General features: G+C 40.6%; 1 protein-coding gene across 9 annotated transcripts in view; it reads left to right on the forward strand.

Annotated features, from left to right (window-relative positions):
• Positions 1–17,707, forward strand: part of R3HDM1 (R3H domain containing 1) — a 157,720-nt gene that overhangs the window by 19,296 nt on the left and 120,717 nt on the right. For 6 of the 9 annotated variants that reach the window (XM_060256860.1, XM_060256861.1, XM_060256862.1 and 3 more), the window contains exon 2: positions 17,388–17,429. The exons of the other annotated variants lie outside the window; for them this stretch is intronic. In XM_060256860.1, the coding sequence (XP_060112843.1) occupies positions 17,388–17,429 (42 nt within the window). The remainder of the gene's footprint in view (positions 1–17,387; positions 17,430–17,707) is intronic. 9 annotated transcript variants of the gene reach the window in all.

The raw sequence follows: 17,707 nt of genomic DNA on the forward strand, positions 1-17,707 counted from the left end.
ATTATAAACAACAATGGTGAAAGCGGACAACCTTGTCTAGTACCTTTGCTAATTTTCATTTCTTCTGTGAGGTCTGCATTAACACACAACCTTGCCCTTTGTTCAGAGTATATTGCTTTTGTCATTCTTATAAAGCTTTCTCCCAACTCCATCTTTTCCATTACAGCAAACATAAAGTCCCAGCTTAAATTGTCGAATGCTTTCTCTGCATCTGCAAAGAATAATGCTACTTCTTTTTCTGGATGTCTTTGATAATATTCTACAATATTTACGACAGTCCTAATATTGTCTCTTATTTGTCTTTTGGGAAGAAACCCTGCTTGATCTGCCTAAATAGGAAAATATTGATAGGAATGTAATGGAAGTTGGGAGTGAGGATACGATGGCTACTGAGGGCCATGTGTGTTGGCTAAGGGAGGTGAGGGTTACTGGAGAGGAAAATACATTAAAGATGTCTATCTGCCAATTCTAGAAGTTTCCAAGCAAACATGGAGGAACTAGAGTGCTTGCTGTTCAATGACAATTTGGGTATAGTAGGTATCTCAAAAACATGGTAGAATGGGGGAAATCTATGGGATGGAGTCATTCCTGGTTGTAAGCGCTGTAGGCAGGATAGGAAAGGACAGGTGTTAATGGTGGTGGTGCGCTGTAGATCAAAGAGGGCAGAGAATCAAATAAGTTAGAAAACATTAGGGGAATTAACTCCCAAACAGAAGCTGTATGGGTGGAAATAATGAGCCCTAAGAGTTACTTAAAAGTGAGGTTGTACTATCACCCATCTATTCAAACCCTTGAGGCTGATCTTGAGATGGAGAAGGAAATAAGGGAGGTAACTAAAATAGATAATGTTATTATACTGGGAGACTTCAACTACCCTCACATTGACTGAGTACATGTGCTTGAATCATGCTGTAGAAATGCGATTCCTAGACATCATAAATGACTGTGCACTGAAACATTAGGTCACAGAGCCAACCAGAGGGGTAGTGATCTTTGACTTGGTTTTGAGCAGGTCTGAAGATCTTGTGAGAGAAGTAGAGGTTGTTACATCAGTTGAGAACAGTGACCACAATGTTATTAAGTTCAGCATTCAGGTCAATGGAAAGTTACTCCTAAAGTCCAAAATGGTAACATTTGATTTCAAAAGTGGGAACTTTACAAAAATGAGGGGAATAGTAAAAATGAAGCTGAAGGGGAAGTAGAGTCAACTGCCTTGCTCAAAAATTATTTAAAACCACACTAACTGAAACCCAAATGAATTTCATGAGTTAGGAAAAAACTGCTGATTCTAAAAGAAGGGCTGCATGGTTAACAATGCAAGTAAAAGAAGATATAAAAAATAAATAAGCTTCTTTTAAAAAGAGGACGGTCTGCCCCAATTAATTTGAGCAGGAAGGACTACGTGCTCTGGCAAAAAGAGATTTCAAGGAGCAGGTTGCCAAAAGCAGCCAGATTAGGGATGGGCATGGAACGCAAAAAAATTGGGTTTTGTTCAGTTTGTGGTTCATTGGGCTGCCTGAGTCAGTGGTTAGGTTCATGTTTTTTTTCATTTTCTCAAACAATTCATGGTTCATTGATTCATTCAATTTGGGAAGGCATAGAATGGCCCCTGAGTGGGCTAGAGATGATGGACTCTTCTCTACCAGCTCTCCAAGTTTGATGGAAATTGGATTTCAGGGTGGCTGAGCTACAGCCCCCCAAAGCAGGTGCCCCCGGTAAACTCTCCTAGGAGCTGGTCAGTTTCACCCCAGGAAGCTTGGAAACTAACCAGAAGTACAGAGGCCCAGAGAGAGTGGTGCTGCAGCATCTAGTCAATTTCAGTGGAAACTGACCAGAAGCACAGGAGCTAGGAGAGTGGAGCTGCAGTGTCTAATCAATTTCACTGGTAACAGATCAAAAGCAAAGGGGCTGGGGAATCATGCCAGTGCCAGGGTGTCTGGAAAAATGAAGGAAACACGAACCAAACAACATGCCAAGAAAAAAGGCCTATTCATTTTACGTTCAGGTGTGGCAGGATCAGATGAAGCAGTATGGAATAATGAATATGAACTTTCTATGAATTGATTTTAAGATGTGTGGGGTCAAGGACTTGATAGATATGAAGGAACTTTGAATATTGCTCTGACTCTTTGTGTATTGTTTTGTGTATCTGAGTGAGAGCAATTAAGATGCCTGAGGGTATTTCCCAGTTCCCAGAGTCATTACCGCCAGCTCCAGGTGATATTATTTTAAATGAGCCTGCTATTTGAGAGTATATAATTTGTTTATATAGAGTTCGTTAAATGGAAATAATTTTTGATGGTGATCCTCAGTGATAACAATTGCAGTGGTGAAAAAAAAAAGGTAATGGTAGTCTCCTGTGCAAGCACTAGTCGTTTCCGACTCTGGGGTGACGTCACATCACGTTGTTTTCACAGCAGATTTTTAAATGGGGTGGTTTGCCATTGCCTTCCCCAGTCATCTAGCACATCCCCCCCCCCCCCCAGCAATCTGGATACTCATTTTACCGACCTTGGAAGGATGGAAGGCTGCCTCAACCTTGAGCTGGCTATTTAGGGATTTTTAGGAAAGGGATTGAGAACAGCCAATATTGTAAAGCCCCTGTATATTTATTTATTTTTTATTTATTCGGGATTTATATCCCGCCCTTCCCACGAATAGCTCAGGGCGGCTTCCAACAGTTAATCAAACATAAAATTTAAACAATTTCAAGTATAAAACAATTAAATATTTAAACAGTTAAAACCTTAAAAACAGAGTAATTCTGTATAGATCGATTGTGCAGCCTAATTTGGAATACTGTGTACAATTCTGGTCACTGTATCTCCAAAAGGATATTGTAGAGCTAGAAAAATTACAGAGGAAGGTAACTAAGATAAGTAGGGGGTTGGAGCAACTTCCCTGTAAGGAAAGACTGAAGGGTCTGGGACTCTTTAGTTTAGAAAAGAGACTACTAAGGGGGGACATGATAGAGCTTTATAAAATTGGCATGGGGTGGAGACATTTTTCTCCTTCCCCCAAAATACTAAGACTCAAAGGCATTCAATGAAACTTATGGGCAGTAGGTTCAGGATGGACAAAAGAAAATACTAGCTTACACAGAGAGTGATTAAAATGTGGAATTCACTGATAGAGGACGTAGAGATGGCCACAGGAATAAACAGCTTCATGGAGGATGTCAGTGGCTACTAGCCATGGTGACTGGGGGGAACCTCCACATTCAGAGGAACTAATGCTCTGTCTCCCAGAGCCAGGAGGCAACATCGGTCTCAGCTTCTGTGTTGTGTTGTTGGCAGGGGACATTTTGTAGAAAAACAGGTGGTGGAGCTCATCCAGGGATTGTTATGCAGCTGCACCTACTATTCAATGGACAAGGAGGTGGAACTCTCAGAAAGGTTCAAGAGCTGTACTCCTGTAAGCTCCCACTGAATCTGAGGCCTGGTTGTTGGCCATCCAGAGGAAATGATTGGTCACTGTGTCAGGCTGCTCGACTAAACGGACCATTGGTCTGATCCAGCAGGACTCTTTTTATGTTCTTTACTTCAGAGCTGAATAGGCTAGCAATATTACTATTATACGAGTCGTATGCTTGCTTGAGAGTATATAGTCTAGGTTCCACTGAAGACATTAAATAACACCAGGATAGCATTTTTTTAAATAAATATTTTTATGTTTTATTGACTTTAGTACAATTGGCCATTACAGCATATGGATGTTGAAATTACAAATAACCCTCGCCCCCCCCAACCCTCCCCATCTTCTTTTAGTCTTTTCCCCTCAGCCAAGGGCACAGAGTCCTGATCTTCCACTGAATGTCCTTCCTTGCTTCTCCTGAGATCCACTCTAAATAAGGGTTCCATCTGGTCTCGATTTCCTTGACTTTATCTTCCCACGTGGAATCCTTGTTGATTGTTGCCACGATGTCAGACTGTATGTAATCAAACAAATAGCTGTGCCAGCTTTCTATTGACCATTTACTTTTATCTTTCCACCCCAAGGCGATGACCGCCTTCCCCGCTAGTATCATTGCCTTGACAAGGTTTTGCATGGGTCTACTTAGTGCCGGACTTCCTATTATGCTTAACAACATCATATTAAAGCCAATGGTTAATGGTACATTGCAGACTTTTCTAATACATTGAATAATTTCCCCCCAAAAGGGTTTTACCTCTTCACACTCCCACCACATATGTGCAAACCAACCCTTAAATTGTTTGCAATGCCAGCACTTGGATCTCACTCCTGGGAATATATTGGCTATTTGTGCGGGAGTTTTGTACCATTTTGTGAAAAATTTATATTCCAGTTCTTTAAATTTGGTTACTTTAATCCTTTCTAGACCATCCAAGATTTTCCCAGCCAACCCCTCTGTTAACTGATCTTCATGACTCCAAATCTTTTGTAAATGTACTATTATTTTATCTTTATTTGAAATCATTTTTCTGTATAATAACCCCACTAGACCCTTCCTTTGTTTGGCCATTACCTTATATATCTCTTCCATTGGAGTGTCTAACCAAAGCTCTCCCTTTTCACTGATCATCTTAACTCTCTTATGCAAGCCTGCTATGTTTAACCAGTATTGATTACCTAAATCTTCTATAATTTCCTGTAAGGGTTTTAGCTTACCACCCCTAAACATGTCGTCCACTCTAAAATAGCCTTTGTTTTTAAGCCTTTCCCACCATTTTATAGCATGCACCTCCTTAACAATAGCTTCTAGGGGGCTCCACCTTGAAACCTTCCCTAGCCACTGTGGGTACCATTTCATCCAGGTTTCTAATGCTGCTCTTCTGGGCCCTATAGCTAATTTTAGATCTTTTGTCGACACTGTGGAAAAAAATCCAAATCTTCCAATGCCACTGTTGACCGCATTCTCGAAATTAATCCACTTCTGTACCTTATCCTCACTCAAATCAAGTAAAGCTCTTAGTTGGAAGGCCTCATAATATTTACTTAAATTTGGGATTCCCCAACCTAATTCTGATTTAAGGTTGTATAGAATTCTCTTATGAAACCTACTGTTTTTATTATTAAAAATCCACACTTTGATTGCTTTATTCCATTGTTCAATTTGATTTTTCCTCAAACCTAAGGGTAACGTTTGGAATAAATACATTAACTTTGGTATCATGAACATTTTAAGAGATCTTATTCTAGATGATTATATCCCTAGTATTTTATGATTCCAATTATTCATATCCCTCTCTATTTTCTTCCATATTTTACCATAGTTCTCCTTTATCATTTTGTCCATATTTTTTTGGAGGACTATCCCTAAATATTTTAATCTCTTGGCTCCCATTCCTATATTCGTAATTCTATTTATTTCCTGTTTTTCCTCTCTATTAACATTAAGGTATAGAATTTCTGATTTTGCCATATTCACTCCGAGCCCTGAACACTTTTCAAAATCATCTAAAATTATCTTAATCTCTTTAACTCCGTCTTTTGGGTTAGACATAATTACTATGATATCATCCGCAAATAAATTAATTTTCATTTCTTCAATACCTGACTTATACCCCTCTATTCTCCCGGCATTCCTACTTCGCTCTGCTAGTTGCTCTATAGCTATTATAAATATAAGCGGGGATAGTGGACAGCCTTGTCTTACCCCCCCTTGAATTGGGAACGCTTGTGAGTGGTCAGTGTTGACTCTAACTTTGGCCTTACCTCCGTTGTATATTTCCTGTATAGCGTGTAAGAACCGTTCCTCTAAACCTATCTTCTTTAATATTTGCCACAAGAATTCATGTGAGAGAGTATCAAAGGCTTTATAAACATCCAACTTTAACAGAGCTATTTTTTTCTTTTGGCCATGGTGCAATAAATTTAAGATATTTCTAATAGGATGGGCAATAGATCTACCCTCAATAAAACCGTATTGGTCCCCTTTTATGATTGACGGGATAACTCTCTTAAGTCTATTTGCTAAAACCTTAGCAAAAATCTTATAATCTTGATTTAGTAAACTAATGGGCCTATATGAACCTACTTCTTCCGGATCTTTCTGGGGCTTTAATATCAAAATTATTTCTGTTTCCTTCCATAAGTCCGGGGCTTTCTTTCCTTCCAAGACTTCGTTAAAAACTACCTGCAATTCAGGTGCTATAATTTCTACCATTTCTTTCTTTCTTTATTATTTATTACTTTGCATTTATATCCCACCCTCTCCGCAAGCGGACTCAGGGCGGCTTACAGTATCATAAAAACAATCAATTCCATAAAACATATAAAACCATAATACATTTATCAGTTTAAAACTATTACGCTATCTCAATCCAGTCTGGCGGTATTGGGTTCTGACTATGACCACCAGCTTCTGTAGGATGTCCGGTGGCAGCCCATTTTCAGTCAACCAGAAAAGCCTGTCTAAACAGTTCGGTCTTACAGGCCCTGTGGAACGCCTACAGATCCCGCAGGGCCCTTATAGCTTCTGGGAGGGTGTTCCAGAGTTCTGGTGCTGCCACCGAGAAGGCCCTAGATCTTGTTGCGCATAGCCTGGCTTCTTTTGGGCCAGGGGCAGACAGCAGATTTTTTGTCCCTTTATAAAAGTCAGAAGTAAAGCCATCCAGCCCTGGTGATTTACCCTTTTTGAGCGCTTTTATTACTTCCTTTATCTCTTGGAGTGTAATCTCAGCACCCAGTGAGGCTTTTGCTTCCTCCTCTATAATTAGCTTAGGTGCGTCCCACACCTCCGTTATATTCTTTTTCATATATAAATTTTTATAGAAGTCTTCAAATGCCTTAGTGATTTCCTTAGAGTTTTGAGTTGTACTATTATTAATTTTAATAGTTCTAATTGATTGTTTTGCCTTTTTAACTTTCAAATAATTAGCTAATCTTTTTGCTGTATTAATGCTATTCCTCTGGAAGTCGTTCTTAACCATTATTTCCTTTTTCCACATTGTTGCCATATCTAGGGCCTCCAACTGTTTTTGAATCTCTTTAATTCTAATCTGTAAACTAGGATTACACTTTCCCACTATTTCTTTTTGTAACTCCTCCAATTCCTTAAGTTTTATTTGCCTTTTTTATACCATTCACTTTTTATGTCTTTTTCCTTCCTAACCAAATGGCCCCTTATTACCGCTTTAGCAGCGTCCCACAATATATTAGTTGACACAGTTCCTCTATTTTCCTTAAAATATAATTTTAACTGTGTCATTAAGTATTCCCTATCCTCTTCTTTTGTCATTACCAAGTTGTTATACCTCCAAGGTCTATTTTTCGAGGGAAGATTTAATTCTAATTCAATACTTAGAGGGGCATGGTCAGAAATCAAAATTGGATGGGTCTTGATCTCTTTAACCACCATATTATTATTTTTTTCCAAAATTATATAATCTAAGCGGGATGCTGTTTTATGTCTACAAGAAATATGTGTCGGGCTGGGTCTCGTATTGGTGAACTCATGAGCGTCCTTCAAGCCCCAATCTCTTAGGTTAATACTATTGTTCTTAGTTATGTCCATATTTAGATCGCCCACTACAATTAGTTCGCCCTCTGAAAACTGTTGTATCTTCTTAAAAACCAAGTTTAAGAATTTCCTTTGTCTTTTATTTGGTGCATAAACATTTACTATAGTGATTTTTATGGCTTCCAGCTTAAACTTAACTAAGAGGTATCTACCTTCCTTATCTACTAATTTTTCCATGTTCTCCACCTAAATATCCTTACGAATCAATGTAGCCACGCCTCTAGCTTTGGAAGACCCTCTTGCTTCTGCTAACACCTGCCACCTCAGATCTTTTATCAATGGTTTTCTATCATTTATTTTTTTGTGAGTTTCCTGTAGGCACAACAAATCTATTCTTTGTTCTTTAGCCATTTTAATTACTCTGAATCTCTTAAGATTTGATGATAGACCATTCGCATTCAGTGAAAGGACTCTTAAAGATCTATCCATTCTCTTTATATGTAACAGACTTGGGCCCTAATGGCTGAGGGTATTTTTCTATACTTCTTACTGAACCCCCCCCCCCCCACCCTATTCCCTTCCCCTGTGGCACAGACAATTTCCTGGATGAAACCATCATCCTGTCTTCCACCTTCCAGGGGGCACGCATCCCGCCCTCCCCTTCAAGCTTATAGCTAAATTTAGCTCAAAATATTTTATACTTCCCTTTAGTAGTCCGTTCTTGGCCTTTTCTCTTGTCTACTTGAGCTTCCTTCTCCCGGGTCCACACCGAGCTCCACTGTTTCTTCTTCTTCTTCTTCCTCTCTCGGGTCTCTTAGGTCGTCTGTGGCGATGCCCAGGCGAGTGAGGAGATCTCTTGCTTCTTTAGGGTTGCGGGCCACCAGCCTTTTTTCATCTTTAAAAATAATTATTGAGGAGGGGTACCCCCAGGAGAATTTAATCTTGTTGTCATATAATTTTTGCCCAAAGGGTCTCATTAGCCTTCTCTTTCTGATGGTTTCCTGGCAGAAGTCTTCTCTCACCCAAACTTTCCTTCCTCTAAAAGAAAGGTCTTTCCTTTTTTTCAAAGTCTTGAAAACTGTCTGCTGAGTCTTTTCCCTTGAAAATTTAATTATGACTTCCCTTGGGGCACCCCCATCTTGTCTCCTTTGCAGTCTATGAGCTCTCTCAATATCCTGAGATTGCAGAGTGACTCCTTGCTCACCCATCCAGTCTATAAGGGTTCCTTCCAGGAGCTTATTATTTATTTCCTCTGAAATTCCACCCAGGATCAGATTCGCTCTTCTGTTACGATCAGAGAGCTCTGTAAGTTGCGAATTCAGCTGGAGTATTTTTTGTTTATTATATAAGGCCAGCTCATTAGCAGAGATTGCAATGTTCCATGTGTCCTTGAGCTCTGCACTCAACTCTGTAAAAGCGTCCCTCAGTGATTTAATTTCAGATCTCATCTGGTCCTGGCACGACATTATTAAAGTCTGGAAAGCTGATATCTGCTCAGATAATTCTTTAATTGTCTTAGCCATGATGATTATTTTCCGGAGTTACCCACGACCGCTGAGTAATTAACCAGGGCGTTGCCTCGTTAATTTGATAGTAAAAGTTGTTGTCTTACCCTCTGGGACCCCAGAAAGGAATTCTTATGATCTTCAGACCTTCGTAAGTAAGCTCGTTCTTCAAATAGACTTGCCAAAGAGCTATTTACATTCTTTTGAGCTATTTAAAATTCCAGTTCGAAGGGGAGGACGAGCACACAGCCGGCTTAGTTAACGCATGCGTACAACCCCCCCCCCCACCAGGATAGCATTTTAATCAAGGATATGTCTGTCTTTAACATGAATTTGCTTCAGTGAGCCTGGTATTTACAGTGGCAAAGATGACCTGCAAGCAATGCACTGCTTTTTAAATGTTCTGAGGTTTTATAGCTGATTGAAGTAGGGTTTTGCAAAGTTGTTTTTAGTTGTTGTTCAAAAGAAAAGAAAAAGTGTATTGTTTTCAGTTATTGCCCCCATTCTATGGGAAATTTGCACCAAGTATAGTTTCAGTAATCCAATTAATGTCTGAACCTTCAATCTCACTTCATCCTTTTCAGCAGGTTCATGCAACAGCATAAAACATATCCTATATATGCATTCTGTTCATTTCAAAGTGTAGTTTCCTGAACTGAATATTACAGATGCCTGTAACGGATAATGGTAGTTCATGTTGGTTTGTTTGATTTCCCAAACCAATGGTTCATTTTGGTTCATAGTACATTTTATTTCCTGAACTGTTTCATGGTTCATTTGGTTTGGGAAGGAGTAAAACAGCCTGCCAGTGGGCTAGAGATGCCAGACTTGCAGCAAACTCTTCAGCTGACTCTCTTCTGCCTGCTTTCTATGTTGGGTGAGAAATGGATGGGGGGAGGTGAGTTATAGTCCCCCAGAGCAGGAGTCCCAGGTGGTTTGTTTGGGAACAGAATGGGAACTCTGTGGTTGGCTCTTGCAGATCAAGCTATAGACAAATGCTAGGGGTGTGTTTTTAGGTCACTCCAGAAGTCCACCCCCAGCATTGCCTAGGAATAGATTGAACTGCAAAAAAAAACCCATCATGGGGGGGAAATGTTCATTTTTGGGTCATGGACAATGCAATTTAAATGAATCTGTTCAAAACAAAGCACAAATCATGATTCGTTGATAGGTTCCTGCCTCCCTACTGAATGTGCAAATACCATGTATAGTATCTCTAGTCAAAAGATGTCATCACTATGGCTTGGTTTATGTAGTTATGTAGTAATTTGAGAGAAATTATTAATGCTGTTCTGGCAGAGGATCTGCAAATTCATCAGCTGGTGGTCCTGGAAGAGCTCTGTCCAGGAGTCAGGTGTTACCAAATGCGGTCAGGGCAACAGATGTAAGCTCCCATGTCTGCGTGACTCCAGGATCAAATGGAAAGGAATGAATATTGCATACCCAGAGATTTGGGACCAAAATTAAAAGTGACAAAGTTTCAAAGCAAGCTTAGGAAGGAAGACAAAGACTGTAATGAGCCTGAATAAGTTTGAGGATTATCAGTGCTATAAGCATGCAGCCAGAGCAATTTCCACGCAAATTACTACACTTTGTCAATACTAGTATTTAATCTTTGCCCCCATGGAGCAGTGTGTACCTTGGAATGTAATGGGGTAAGCAGAAGATTACGAAGAGAGAGAAAAGGAAGTACCAGTCCTCTTTTCTGTCAGAGAGTCCTATGGAATTGCTTAGTTCTGTTGGTGCTCAGACATGCACATCAGTTTAGGGTTTGGAGGTCTGAGGAAGGGCACTTGGCAAGGGCTCAAATGGGGGAAATGCAGCAGCAGGTCCAGACAGTACACACAAAGAGAGAGTGAGACTGGGTCTGAGGTGCATGTCAGAATCCAGAGCATACAAGCAAGGAAGATTAAAGGCAGACAAGCACTGTGTGTGAAGGCATGTGTGCATGCCCTGGCAGTATGTAGTTTTTCATTAGTAAGGGATCTAAAACATGAGGACAATAGCAAAGAAAGAATTATGCATTTCATTTATAGCCCACCTTTCTCACTGAGACTTGAGATGGATTACAAAATATGAAAAACAATTTGATTGCACAGCATAAGATATTCAATAAATAATGCAGTAAGGTCAGCATTACAGAACTAGAAAATGATGGGGAGGGAATCTAATGGATGATATAGTATAACACAGTTGGTGGTATCTACAGGTGAGAGGTGGCACATACAGTAAGCATTGCAGTAGACTGTTCACTTGTAAAAGCAACCTCCTGAGCTGTTCCATTGCACTATAGTTCTAATCTTGTTATGAAAATGCCCTCCATCACAAACATTCCTTTTTTTGCACATTCTGCAAAATGACAGAAGCATGAGAGCCTTCCTCATCTCCCCAGGCAAGCTGTTTCACAATGTGGGAGCCATTACAGAGAAGGCACATGAAGGGCAGCAGCCAATCTTACCCATTTGCAGGGTAGCACTATCAGAAAGCTTTACTCAGATGAGTGAAGGTGCAAGCGTCTTCCAGTTACTCTGCCATCAGGAAACAGGTAGTTTGGAACTTCACATGCAGGATCTTCTTTGCCTGTTGATTTACAAAGTTTGTGAGCATTGGATTCAAAATATTGCTATTAGAAGCCAGTTGTCGTTGGTGTAGGGCCTATCATGTAGGGTTCCACAGGGCACTATTTTATCCCCCATGCTTCTTCATTTATGTTGAAAGAACTGCCCATCAGGGTCAGTTTAAGGTATTGGCCGTCACATATACAAAGCCTTTCATGGCCTTGGCCCCTCTCCCTGTGCTTCACCGTGACAATTTCACTCACGTCAGCAGAGGCTGGAGCAGGTGCTGACCTGCAAATGGGCAAAATCAACAACATACACATGCTTTCTTCATTGTGACTACTGCATTGTGCAATGGCCTCCCTAAGTTCAGGAAAGCTCCCACTATTCTGGCTTCCACAAACTATGTAAAGCTGAACTATTTCGGAGGGCTTTTCTGCACAGGTAATAGGGTTCACTGTACGAATTTGTTAAACTTGCCTGGATAAATAATTGGGACTGTGTTCTGTACTGTTTATATACTTTATTGAAGTAGGATCCTATTATGTAATCTTTGTGCCATTCAGTGTGTCATGTTAATATGTACACTGTACTTTAGTTCCTTCTGGTTCTGGGCTTCTAAAATTCTTATTCATTGTTTATTGAATGTCCCATTTGTTGATTATACTGGCTCACTATGTGCAGTCCACCTTGAGTCCCTGTGAGAAAAGTGGGCTACAAACAATGTAAATAAAGAAATAAAATCTGAATTATTGTAGGCTTCCCCAAAGGGAAGGGAAGAAGTCTAGGAAAGCTACCATTAGTGTTTCTAATCGGCACAGGAGGAAAGGAAGTATGGATCAGATGCCTGCTGCTCTCCCAGCTGAAGAAAGATAAGAGCTTTCAATTAGATATTAGATATCAGCAAGATATTTCTAAGGGCTTTCAACAAGATATTAGATATTTGAAAGAAGTTTGATTTTGTCCATTTGAATGAGAACTGACTGTAAAGGAGTCTTTCATATTAAGTTAGCCTTGGACTACTATGATAGGTCTGATTGCCTCAGAATATATAGCCTATAGCGTCTTGGTTATGCTGGGTTGGGACTGCTTAACAGGACTGTTTTAAAGGTTCTGTATACCTTAGATTCTTTGTATGTTACTCAGCCATTGTTTCATAGGGCTCAGATTTTATTAACCAGAATAGCCCGTCATACTCATTTTGCCAGCCCACCTCTGCTCTTGCCGAGAGATTTCTATGCAATCTAGGTCTGACCTAGTTAGTTGGCTCAAGCGCTTGCCGATCTGGTAAGGAGTGTTGCTAACAAAATGGAGGTATTTCAATCTTGACAGTGTAATCTACTTTTTTGTGTTACTAATTTTAAAAAATGTGTGCCCCGCTTTTCTGTTATCCCAAGGAAGCTTACAACCTTGACTACAATATGAAAAACACATAACTTTCTAGAACGGGGGAGACTGTACAACTGTGTTTATGTTTTAACTATCTGCTTATGAAGACTTGCCTTGGCTATCTGGAATAGTTTTATTTGCTTCATAATAATTATAGGACATACAAACAGATCATGTATTGTAGTGGGCTGACTGGTTCTCCAGAATCTGCATCAAAGATAACAGCCTTCTATACCTTTTGCTGATGGCTAGCAAGATTGTCAGGCATGCTAAAGGAAAAGAGTTGTCAAAAAGTTCATGGATATACCATCTGCATCCTGTTTTCTGGCAGAGAAGCTGGATTTTCTGATTTCAACTATGATGAGCAAGAATGCACTTGGCACTTGCGAAAGGGTGGAATATGTAAAGGCATGTAAGTGCCATTATGGAGCAGTTGAATTTAAAGGAGCTTTATGCATGGCCCTTCTTTGGACCCTGTACTCTTTGGTAACATTTCAACCAGTTAGAGAGCAAACTCATTTGGCCTTGCTTGCCCCAGGACAGCCTTTGAATCTTGGTGGCTAGAATGCACATCTTGGAGACAGGAAGTTTGTTTTCTGCTTTTGTTGGATGTGTAAGCAGTGTGAGCAGAGTGGCTGGTTTGCAGGGGATGCTTAGCCAGAAAGTCTCTCAGGGTTGAGATCTAGTTTTTTCTGCATTCCCAAATAAGTGAAACTGGGGAAGTAAAACATTACTTGGAAAACCAGTTACAAACTTAAGTTTCTACTTCTTACTTGTGAAGGGAGCCAGGCATTCCAGGGTTTGCAGCTGTCAAAGGTACCTTTTTTCTTACTAGACTTTATTTTAGGAGTTCCATGGGAATAAGATTTATTCATCCTAAATAAATCAAAGGTGTTGCAAATATTCTCTTTGTGCAGAACTGTTTCAAAAATGTGGATTTCCCCCCTCCTCTCTGGAAGTGGTAGGAAGCCAGTTCAGTTGCCTGCTAGATTATATCTATATATATGCTAATGGGTCTGGTAGGAAATCTGCCTAATGAATTTGGTGCTTGGAAGTCTCCTGGAGATTCCCCAGAATAACTTCCAGGAGGGATGCACCTGCGACCTGGGTGGGCTGGGTCAAGAGGGTTGAGGGGTGATGTAAAGGGTGGAGAGATAGATTTGATAAAGGCCCTTGCTGTAAGGAGAAAGGGTCTCTTGATGCTGATTTTTTAAAAGGAACAGACTTCTCAGTGATGATCAGTTGTGGAGGCCATCTGTTGCTGACCATGTAGTTTCCCAGGTAATGGGGCATAGATAGGAACCTTGTAACTTTTTAAGATCACAGCTGCCTGTCCCATTTTAAGATCAGTTAGGGTATGTCTAGAAAAGAGGAAGTTTATGGCCATTTTTCCTTTGGTTGCTTTCTTGTTGCTGATTTAGTGTTGCACTTAAGGATGCTTGTAAATATTTTCTGACTTTGGCGGTTGGTTCTTCATCTCTGCCATCAAGATTCCTCCACCGTTTTGGACAAGCTAGTGCAAGACGGCCCCCTGGGTTGGGAGGAAAGCAGCAAGTGTGTAGATGGCTGTCCAAGAAAGTTCCAAAATTGTTTTGGTTCCCATGGTAACCAGTTGCTGGGTAGTGGAGACACCAAGGCCAGGCCTCAGAACTGGGAAGGGGAACTGGGAGTCCTGTTCCTCCCAGTGGGAATCCCTAAAGCGAGCAGGTGGTTGCAGTGAATACCCCAGTGGAAGGAAGTGGTAAACCCCTCCAGAGGTTGGCAGCATCAAGAAGGGATGGGCAGAGCAGAGTCTGCAAGTCAAAGCAAGTCTGTTCCATCATACCCTTCAAAACGATATAGACTAATGCTCTGTTTCTCCAGCATCATGTGGATTCTGAGCACAATATTTTATGGATGGGTGCAAAAGGAGCAGGCTGTAAAGATTGCTGGGCTTTGTACATCTGAGATAGCAGATGGGTGGTGGTGGAAGTGCCCCTGACATGGGCCTTACAGTGTATGTATGCATGTTTTTAAGTATTTGTATCCTGCTTAAACAAATGGATAGATGACAGACTAACTTGGGCTGACCTGGGATTCAGTAGTTGACTCATCCAAAGGCAGTGGTTATAAGCCACACGCCAATAGCCCTTTAGCTCTTATGAAGGGCTTATGCTTCTGGACCCAGCCCAGTCTTATAACAGCTGGAACAGGAAGCACTCAGATGCTGTAAGTGGCCAAGACATTCTTCCCAGTGTTACCTTCCTTGAGGCATATGTGACTTGTCCCAGTTCATGTAATGGATTTTTAGTCCATTGGGCATTAGTTTGTCTTATAGCTGGAAAGTAAAAAGGTGTTCTTATTGTAGGGGATACAAGCATGTAAACTTCTGTGAAGTCCAGCGCCTTCCTGCTTTTGCCCAGTCTGTATGTGACTGCATGGTATATCCTTGACCATGTAAAGTAAGCCATTCTGAATGTTAGTGGTACCAACTCCTCTTTTTAAAAGCAGATTTGGAGATTAAGAGTTGTGGTTAAATGCCTTCATTGGATTCACACCAATCTCTTCTCCATCAGCATACCATTATGAAGAGCAAACAGATATTAGCTCATCATAATAATGCCATTATAATAAAACTTCGGTATGGAACATGTGGAAAAAATTGTCAAACCAGTAAAGTCTAGTAAGGTAAAGTCACAAAGTGGAGATGTCAGAGAACCCACATTCATGTGAGAAAATACAAATTTGATTGAACTGTCAACAGTCACAGTGGGACACATTAAAATTTTAAACTATTTATTTATGTAAAAGGAATAGAGGATTGCAAGAAGAGTGTAAACATAGCTAGCATTTTTACAGTCTCTTGGTGTGTTCCTTTATTAGAATATAAATAAAAATCACTGACCTCTGCTAAGTTATAACTGTATGACTGTATAACTGTATAACTGAGCGGTTTGGTGTAGTGGTGAAGTGTGCGGACTCTTATCTGGGAGAACCGGGTTTGATTCCCCACTCCTCCACTTGCACCTGCTGGAATGGCCTTGAGTCAGCCATAGTCCTGGCAGAGGTTGTCCTTGAAAGGGCAGCTGCTGTGAGAGCCCTCTCAGCCCCTCCCACCTCACAGGGTGCCTGTTGTGGGGGAGGAAGATATAGGAGATTGTGAGCCGCTCTGAGACTCTTCGGAGTGGAGGGCGGGATATAAATCCAATATCTTCTTCTTCTTCTATGTTACGTTTGCATTAACACTTTGTGACAACTTATTTTAAAATATCATTCTATGTTACAAAGTTGTGTTAAACCATAGAAAAATACTTAACAGTTTTCTCCTTTTTTGTCATTAATTCAGCCAGAGTTAGGTTAGGCTTGAAGCTTAATGCCTTACCCAGCTGGCAAGCTTCATCACTGTGAGGCGATTTGAACATATGTTCAGAGTGAATGCATGAGACCCACTTTCTTTTGTACCACCACAGGCTTTAATTTATCAGTGAAAATATAGTATTTTCAGTAGAGCCTGTACATATATATGAACATATGAAGCTGCCTTATACTGAATCAGACCTTGGTCCTTCCAAGTCAGTCTTGTCTTCTCAGACTGGCAGCGGCTCTCCAGGGTCTCAAGCTGAGGGTTTTCACGCCTACTTGCCTGGACCCTTTCTGGAGATGCCAGGGATTGAACCTGGGACCTTCTGCTTCCCAAGCAGATGCTCTACCACTGAGCCACCGTCCCTCCCCTAATGTCTGTACACATCTTATTTCCAATCTAGAGAAGCATGCCTATAGCCATGTGCATTTGTTGTAGGATCCAAGGTCTCCACACACTTTTTCATTGTGGAGATACTGTTGAGAATGATTTCCTTGTGGAAGTTGGTCCCTGCATAGTCTGTAACACTGGATGTTAATTAGCTACATTTATTGAGAGCTGGTCTTAAAGGTGCCACTGGACTCCCATTTTTTTCTGTTGCTTCAGACCAACACAGCTACCCACCTAGATCTGTCTCTGGAGATTGAGATCTCACTGAGTGGTAATGCCAAGTGGTGATAATAATGACAGGCATTATCTAGCATATGCATCATGAGGAACAGAGACAGTAAAATGGCAGCAGTACTGTCTGGGAAAAGGACTTAACTGGGAAGGCTGGTACCACTCTAGGGGAGGGAAAATATGTAGAAACAGTTTCAGTATCTGGTGATCCATGCTCATCTTATTTGAGGGCTAGAGAGGCAGATAGGCAGTACTTGTCTGGATGTACTAACGCTCTTGAGCTATTAGTAACTTTTAAAAAGTTGGTGGCTTTCTGTTTGCAAGAAGAATGTTGTTTAAGAACGGAAGCTTGAAATACTGCTTCTCTTAAAAATCAGACAGCAGTCTGAGTTGTGTTTTCACATCTGATTAAATGGAAGGATCATCCTGTAACTAATGGTCGCCATGAAATTGCTTTCTCTCTGCTGTGTACACTAGTGAATTGACTAATGCCTTATACAGCAGTACATAAAGATTAATGCAAACTCTCTTTTGTTGTGCTCACCATTCAGCGGCCAGCGCAGTCTTTTGGACAGACAGGAAAAAGGTCAAAGGTACAGTAGACTTGTGTGCTGGCATGCTGAGGAAGCCTTCATGCTTGACGAAGCCTTGCTATTTTGTGAAACCCTGTATTGACTTCAGTTTTGTTCTTTTTTGGCAATAAAGTATTTTTTGGGTTTTTTTCGTTTTGCTTAATTGTTTGCTTTTTGTGCTTTGCCTTTACATTTATAGTGGCTTCTTGTTGCTAGAGGCAGGAAATATTGCTGTTCCTTTGCTTACAATTTTTTTAATTAACTGAAGTTGCTTTCTGCTGATATTTGGATGACTCCAG

Source organism: Heteronotia binoei, chromosome 16 (genome assembly GCF_032191835.1).
Source record: "Heteronotia binoei isolate CCM8104 ecotype False Entrance Well chromosome 16, APGP_CSIRO_Hbin_v1, whole genome shotgun sequence".
Lineage (NCBI taxonomy): Eukaryota > Metazoa > Chordata > Lepidosauria > Squamata > Gekkonidae > Heteronotia > Heteronotia binoei.